Here is a 7,959-nt window from a genome sequence, read left to right as displayed (position 1 = left end):
ATGGGAGTGTCAGAGGCAGTGCGATTGGCACAGGATAGAGCGGAGTTAAGGGCTGTTGTACATAGGGTCGCTATGAGTCGCAAGCGACTTGACAGCATGTAACAACAACAACAACTTAATACTTAAAGAAATGTAGGAGTGAGGGTGTGTGTATAAAACAAGTCTTGGAGCTAAGACACCTAATCTTTCCTATTGCTGTTGAGCTGACTCCAGCACAATTGCATACATGTCGTTAGAACTGTCCTCCCGTAGGTTCTCAGGGGCTCATTTTTAAAAGTGGACAGGCTTTTCTCCCAAGGTATGGACTCTGTATGGACTCAAATTTCCACCCTTGAATTGAGCAACCAATTTTAACCATTTTTACTACCAAGGGTAGCCAAAACATCTGATTGCTATTGTTATGTGCCATCAAGCAGCCTGGGACTCACAGCAACCCTATGCACAGTAGCTCTGGACCCTGCCCTATCCTGAGCCAAGCTCACTGACTCTGACACACCAACCCACATTATGCCAGTTACTATATCAATCCATCTCATCTGGGGTCTTCCTCTCCTGTGTTGTCTCTCCATCCTTCCAAGCTTGATGGCCTTCTCTATTACTGATCCCATCTGGTCATGTGCCCAGAATATGTGAAATGGAGCTTCAAAATCCTTACCTCCAAGGAGAAACTTGATTTCACCCTCTCAAGGTCAAAGCTATTTGTTCTCTTGGCGGTCCATGGAATGTTCAGTACTCTTTTCTTGCATCACAACTCAAAAGCATCAATCCTTCTGTCATCCTTAATCATTGTCCAGCTCTTTGATGCATAGCAAGTAATTGCAAAGACCATTACCTGGACCAGTTGCACCTTAGTCTCTAGACTGGCACTGTTGCTCTTTAGCACTCTGGAGGGGTCCGTGATAGCAGATCTTCATATACAGTTCACCTTTTTATTTCCTGACTGCTGGTGCGAAGAGTAGTGATTGAAGAGCTGAGGAAGCTGAAATTGTTAACAATTTGAATCTACTCCCCATCTATCATTGTACTGCCGATTGGCCCAGTCATATCTTTTTCTTCTTGATGTTGAGCTTCAATCCATATTGAAGAATGCAATCCATGACATTCGTCAGGAAATGCTTCAGACCTTGTCATTTCCATTCTACCTATTCTAAAGTCAGTTGAGTCATGGCTAGTTAAGCACTTGACATGAAGGTCTATGTGGATACAAAATATCAATTGTGGTCCACTCTGCCAGTCACGATGGTCACTACTCTGCCGTCTGTTGACTTTTGGAGAATAACTCTTGGCTTGATCTATGTGGGATAAAATGCAGTTCTAACAGATATTCAACAGTAAGTGTGATCATATTCACACTAATATTTGCCTTTAACGTTTCAATTTTTAATATACCAGGTTTTTTCTGGGATTGTATGTATTGATATGTTTATTTTCTGTGTGTTTGCTGTTCTTTTACAGATACAGGAGCAGAAAGACAGGCACTAAAAGAGAATGTGTATCCTAAACTGAGAGAATTCTGCAGAGAAAACTATGGTTTGGAATTTCAGGTAAGTGATATTAATCTCATTTCTAATGTCAGCTAAAATATAGTTTGTTTCATGGCTTGATTTAGTTGTCCTCAAAGACAAGTCTTAGCCCTGAAATTTTTCATTTCTACAAGTTAAGCAGGCTTCAAAGCAAAGATTGGAAAAAGAAAATAAAAATTTTTGCCGTTTAAAAATTTTTTAAACTCAAGTGTTCTCATTTTTTGACCATGCTTGATATTGACCTTTTTCTTTAAACCATGTTCATCTGCTATTTTGATAGCTTTTACTACTAGGGAGTTCTGGTGGTCTAGTTGCTAAGAAGTTGCACTGCCAACTTAAAGATGGAAAATTTCAATCCGCCAGCTGCTCCTTGGGAGAAGGTGATCAATCTCCTCCTCTCTGATTTACAGCCTCTGAAAGCCCCTGAAGGCTCAGCTATAAGTTGGCTCCAGCTTGACAGCAATGAGAATTTTTTTCTATTACAATGAGAAAAATAGGGGAAGATAAGAGAGTAACTGTAAAATATGATCACAAGAAATAGTTGCTAGTTATCCTTCTGTTTTTATGAAGTATTTGTCTTTATGAAATTGAGTTAGTTTACTCAACATAATGCTCTCCAGCCACTCCTATTTAGATAGTATTTTTCATAATCACTGTTCCTGAGTGCTGCGAGTTTACCATCCTGTGAGTGTACCATATTTTCTCAATCCACTCATTTGTTGACGGACATTTGTGCTGTTTCCATTCTCTTGCTATTATGAATAGCATTGCTATGAACCTCGGTGTACAAATCTCCATTGTGTCTCAGTTCTGTTTTCCTCGGGGTGCATTCCTAGGAGTGGACTAGTAGCTCATGTGGAATTTCTATGTTCAGCTTTGTGAGGAAACACCAAATTGCCATGTTACACCATGTACAAGAGTTCCTGTCTCTCCAATCCTCTCCGGCATTTATTGCTTGCTCTCCTGTTCAACTTTGCTATTGCTACTGGAGTGAGAAGGCAGTATTACTAGGAAGATGTACACAAAAGTAGGCAAGGGGAGGGAAGAGGGGAAGAGGAGTGCAGAGTTTGGTGGGAAGAGACAGTAGATGAAGGAATTAGGAAGCATCCAGTGGGGACCTGAAGACATGGAGTAATGGTAGGCATGGATCAATGTTGATCAATTTTCTATAAAACACAATGTATGGGAATGATCATATAAAACACTATGTGAATAGAGGAATGTGTGAAACACTATTATAAGTAAAACACATGTATATGAATTTTGTTTGCAAACCAATATAAAATAAAAATAATTTAAAAAACAAAGAAATGGTTCCATCTAGACATTGGGGCCAAATTTTAAAAAATATTAGTTCATTGGATTTTCTGCAGTTGTTTGCACAGTAATGTAGTTTCCCATTCAACAAGTCCTACAGAAGTCTTTCAGTGATATTGATTACATTGCTCCTAATATGTTGTACATCCTCTTTATTTCTGTTCTGCTTTCATGAATCTAGGTTTTTTTTCTGCCTCCTTATATCCTCTACTTTATTTGTTTCACAGGATTTGTTGCCTGTTTGGAGGACCAGCTTTTCCAACAGCATTTCCTTTAAGTAGCCTGTACAGTGCTTGTGTTCGATAGTCCTTTTTAGGTTTTTGTTCATTTTGTATCATATCCTCTTCCCTGAGTATTTCAAGGGCCTTTTGGAAGCACTAACAGCCCCAAAATTTACTGTTGTGTCTCAGTCTATTTTAACTGAGCACATTATTGCTTAGTTCATAAACATCCAGCATTTCATACATTGTTGATTTTGCCACCTATATTGAATATCTAAATTGAAAACACAAATGGTTCTTGAAATGGGGAATATTGTTATATGCCTGTGAGTCACTTGTGACTCATAGCAACCCTATGTACAACAGCTCTGAACCCTGCTCTATCTCGAGCCAGTTGCATTATCTCTAACACACCTACCCCATTGCCCTAATCACTGAGTCAATCTATTATATCTAGGGTCTTCCTCTCTTGCACTGTCTCCTTAACCTTCCAAGCATGATATCCTTCTCCAAGGACTGGCCCCTCCTGGCAGCATGCCCAAAGTGTGTGAAATAGAGCTTCAAAATCCTTACCTCCAAGGAGCAACCTGGTTTCACTCTCTCTAGGACAGACCCATTTGTTCTCTTAGCAGTCAGTGGTATATGTTCAATACTTTTCTCTAGCACCATAACACAAAGACATTGATTCTTCTATCATCATTAGTAATTGGCCAGCTCTCTGATGAATACCAAGTAAGTGCAAAGAGCTTGGCTTAGATCAGATGCACCTTATTATGGAGTACAAATTTTTCAGCCTCATTCACAGTGTAAATCTGAATTCTTCATATTTACATTATTAAGCGATAACTATATATAGAACAAAGTCTTGTCTGATAAGAATAAAGAATGCACCATTGTTAGTGTAAGAAAATTCATTTCTTTCCTTCTGGATAAATATTTTATCTTGGTATACTCATGATGGCATGTAATATGACGTATAAAACAATAGTCCCCAGATGGCAGCAATCCCACTACACAGCAGCATTCCATCATACTGAATAGTTCTCCCACGTCACCATTTATGTGATAAATTGTAAATATGAACTAAACGCCTTGTCATGAATTCAGTGTTACCTTCTCGGGAGAATCTGGTTCCACTGCTAACAGTGTCTCAGAAACTCCCATCTGTCAAAATTCCCAAAGATTGAAACACTCCTTTGGGACCCTGCTACCATAAGGGGAGAAATGTGTGTGGTTATATTAATCCAATCTTTGAGTTACTTTTGTCTTGTATAATTTTTTTTTGTCACAAGAAGTAGGAAGTCTTTGAGCTACAGAATAACCTCCATAAAGTATGATATTGATTTTAGGATTCACTGAGGGGTGAAAAAAAAGATAGTGTACATTTTTCTAAATTATAGGTAGACACTGCAGAGGACAGGTAAAGTAAACCAAAATAAGAAAGCAAGGTCTGTAGCATCAATTGATGGCAAAGGCTGTTCTGTGCAGGTGTAATGAATCCATCCGTGAGATACTGGCCAGCTGTAGAAGTGGCAAGGACACAGAAGAAGACTCGGAATTGAGCCACAGGGCTTGCTAGGAGTGAATACAGTCTCTAAAATGTGAATGGTTAACAGCTCCTGTAACTGAGATTGTGTTTATTCTTATTGTCATTAGCTGTTAATGATTTGCCTCCAACTTAACTTGACCCAACGCCCATTGAAGCAAAATACTATCCAGTCCTGTGCCATCTCTGTGATTGGTGGCAGGTTGAAAATCATTGTGAGCCAGGGGTCTTCATTGACTGGTTTTCTGCATTGGATCACCCAGTTCCTTTTTAGTCTGTCTTGTTTGGAAGCTCCAATAAAATTGTTTCAGGAACAATGAATGAATGGATATCCAAAATATCTGTAAACTTTCATTAAAATTAATAATAAAAGAAAAACATCTATCCAGCACCATATGGAAGGACGCAGCTACCATGGATGGATGGGTGGTAGCTGCACTTGTAGTATATTGGCCAGAAATTAAACATCTCTTACATGGAAGATGAGAATTCTACCATCACCAACCTCAAGGTTTTGTTTAGAATAAAAGAAAATATGTAAGGTTGCACTCATTCCCAGCGCTATGGTCAGCAGAAACTCAAATGTTCAACATCTAAATCTTAAAATAATATACTTTATTTGGTAACAACAGTTACCAAGAGACGCCAAGCCATCTCATGCCTCTTTGCTTTTGCTTATGGTTGTCTTTCCACCTAGAATATTTTTCAGTCTTTTTTTTAAATCTTGCATTTTTTTAATTAAGTTTAATGAAAGTTTACAGACACTTATGGTTTCTATTCATTCATGTTTGCACTTTTCTCCCTGCCCACCCCCCTCCTCCTCAATTCACTCTTCTCTTTTAAAAGTAAAAGGAAAATTCTTTTTTTCTGTGCAATCCCTCCCCACAAGTCCACTCCACTGTGAAGCCTTCATTCTGGACTCTTGTTATGATAATAATACCTAATAATATATTCCTTTTAAACAGTTCTCTTCCTCATCTGTTTCAATTCAATATTCATTATTTATCCCCTCTTTCTCAGCCTTCCCTGAACCTCAATGTCAGTCCCGTATTACAACAGTGGCACTATGCAATATTTGTCCTTTTGTGACTGAGATATTCTTCCCCGCCCTCATCTCATAGCTACTACTCATTTTTAAGATTTTTCCTAACTGATGCCAAATTGTGACCTTCTCTGCCTGTCCCCTGCCCTGTGGCTACACTCTTCTTTGGGTTCCTTAAGGCTCTTCCCATAGCAGTTTTATTTCCCTGAAAGCATCACACCTCATCTTTACATATTCAATCATATTAACTCTCAGACCCTCACTGAAACATCACTTTTTCATAGCTGCTTCCTCCCACCCACACACACAAAAATAACTAACTCATGTCTAAAGTAAAGACCTGTCCCCCTATTTTATTTCTTTGCATGATAGTCATCACTATCAGATTTTTTTTTTTCTTTTCCATTCTGAGTGGTGTTGGAGAAGAGCACTGAACATCCCATGCATGGTCCAAAGATCAAACAAATATGTCTTAGAGAGGGTGCAGGCAGAGTGCTCTTTGGAGGCAAGAATGATGACGTTTTGCCTCACATACTTTGTGCATGTTGCTAGAAGAGGCTATTCCTTGAAGAAAGACATGATGCTGGGAAGAGTGGAGGGTCAGCGAAGGAGAGGAAGACCTTCGACCAGGTGGATTGACACGGTACTGCCAAAATGGGCTCTAATGTGTCAGGAAGTGTGAGGATGGCACAGGTTAGGACAGGATTCAGATCTGTTGTTCATACGGTTGCTATGGGTTATACTTGACTTGATAGTACCTAACAATAACTTGAAAGAGTGAGTTTTACCTAAGTGTATTAAACACATCTGCCTATGTCATGATTCAACATGAGTTTTTCTACACAATACCACCAGAGTAATCTTATTTAAAGGTCATATTGTCAATTCTGTTGCTTAAAAGCTTTTAATGGTTTTCTGCTGCCTACTGGGTTGCTCTTTAATGCAAACCCAACTGTCTCTCTCTATTTCACTTCCCGCTCTTCCTGTCACACTCTATGCAAGTGAAATCTATTTTGGCCAATCGTACTACATCTTGGTAATTTATCATTTCAGCTTCCCAAATTCTCATTCACTATATTTATTACAGCTCTTCTCTCTTTTTTGGAAATATTCTCTCTTTTCCAAGATCTTGTCCCAAATTTACCCGTGCTTCAAACTCTACTTCATAGTCTACATTTCCTAAGAATTTCTTATTCTTAAGCCTCCTTTTTCCTATGCTCTGAAATCATCTAAATCTTCCCCACACAGTCCCTACTCATATCTTGAGCCGGGTCTAAACCTAGTTAGGATAGGAATTCTCATAAGAGCTATTCAGCTTTCATTTGAGCTAGCCCTTCAGTTTGGTATTGCTCCTTAGAAATACTTTGTGATCGCCAACTTGTTTGCAGGCTCCTGATACTTATTCTACTTCATCTTAATCACTGAGGCTCATAAACCTGTTCATTTTTCTTTAACTCAATGTTATAGTTGACCCTTTAGTGGGTTTTCAGAGGCTGTAAACCACATGGGAAGAAATTTCCCACTTTAATTTGTCAGTTTACTTTCAGTTTCATTTCTCCACATTAAGACCAACGTCTTTGCCTACATGTTGTGAATTAAATTGTAGCCTCCAAAATATGTCTTGGAATGTTAACTCCTAGACCTGTGAAGATCACTCAGTACAATTATAATACCTTGCATCTAATGAATAGGAAATGTCAAAGGGCAATTGATATACTTGAATTTTGATGTTGACAAGGGGTGTTAGTGTTGAATATTATTTAACATTACGCTGTGAAATAATGTTGAATTAATCTGTTTTGGTACAAAGACAGCCAGAATGCTCCTTGGAAATGATGATTATGAGACTTCATCTCATATACTTGGGAAATTTGATCAAGAGGGACCCATTAATAGAGAATGGCATCATGTTTGATTAAACCTAAATGTTGATAAAAAAGAGAATGACTTTCAATGAAATGGCTTAACACCATGGCCTGAACAATAGACTCAAACAGGGCAAGGATTATGAAGACGGCACAGAGGCAAAGAGTGTTTCATTCTATTGTCCATAGGGCCCCTGAGTCAAGTGATTCAGCAGTGCTTATAACAAACATTTAAAGCAATCCTTTGCCAAATGCAGTCTACTGTGATGTAGCCATCCAGGTGAAGTTGTATAATGTAGTAGAGTAGATGCCAAATCTACTCACTTCTGAGTTTTAAGGGATGCATCCTGTCAACATGTATGCAGAGCAGATTATTTGAGAGGCTGGGCTCTATGAGGAGAATTGTGGCATCAGGATTGGTGGAAGATCTATCAACAATCTCCGT

The 7,959-nt window shown here is 38.7% G+C and overlaps 1 protein-coding gene across 1 annotated transcript in view; it reads left to right on the top strand.

Moving 5' to 3' along the window:
- Positions 1-7,959, top strand: part of KIAA1239 (KIAA1239 ortholog) — a 365,576-nt gene that overhangs the window by 147,169 nt on the left and 210,448 nt on the right. The window contains exon 2 of the mRNA XM_006895413.1: positions 1,456-1,544. Coding sequence (XP_006895475.1) covers positions 1,456-1,544 — 89 coding nt within the window. The remainder of the gene's footprint in view (positions 1-1,455; positions 1,545-7,959) is intronic.

Source organism: Elephantulus edwardii, unplaced genomic scaffold, assembly GCF_000299155.1.
Source record: "Elephantulus edwardii isolate Elephantulus edwardi_28Jun2011 unplaced genomic scaffold, EleEdw1.0 scaffold00167, whole genome shotgun sequence".
Classification (NCBI taxonomy): domain Eukaryota; kingdom Metazoa; phylum Chordata; class Mammalia; order Macroscelidea; family Macroscelididae; genus Elephantulus; species Elephantulus edwardii.
This window is presented reverse-complemented; position numbering and strand designations above follow the sequence as displayed.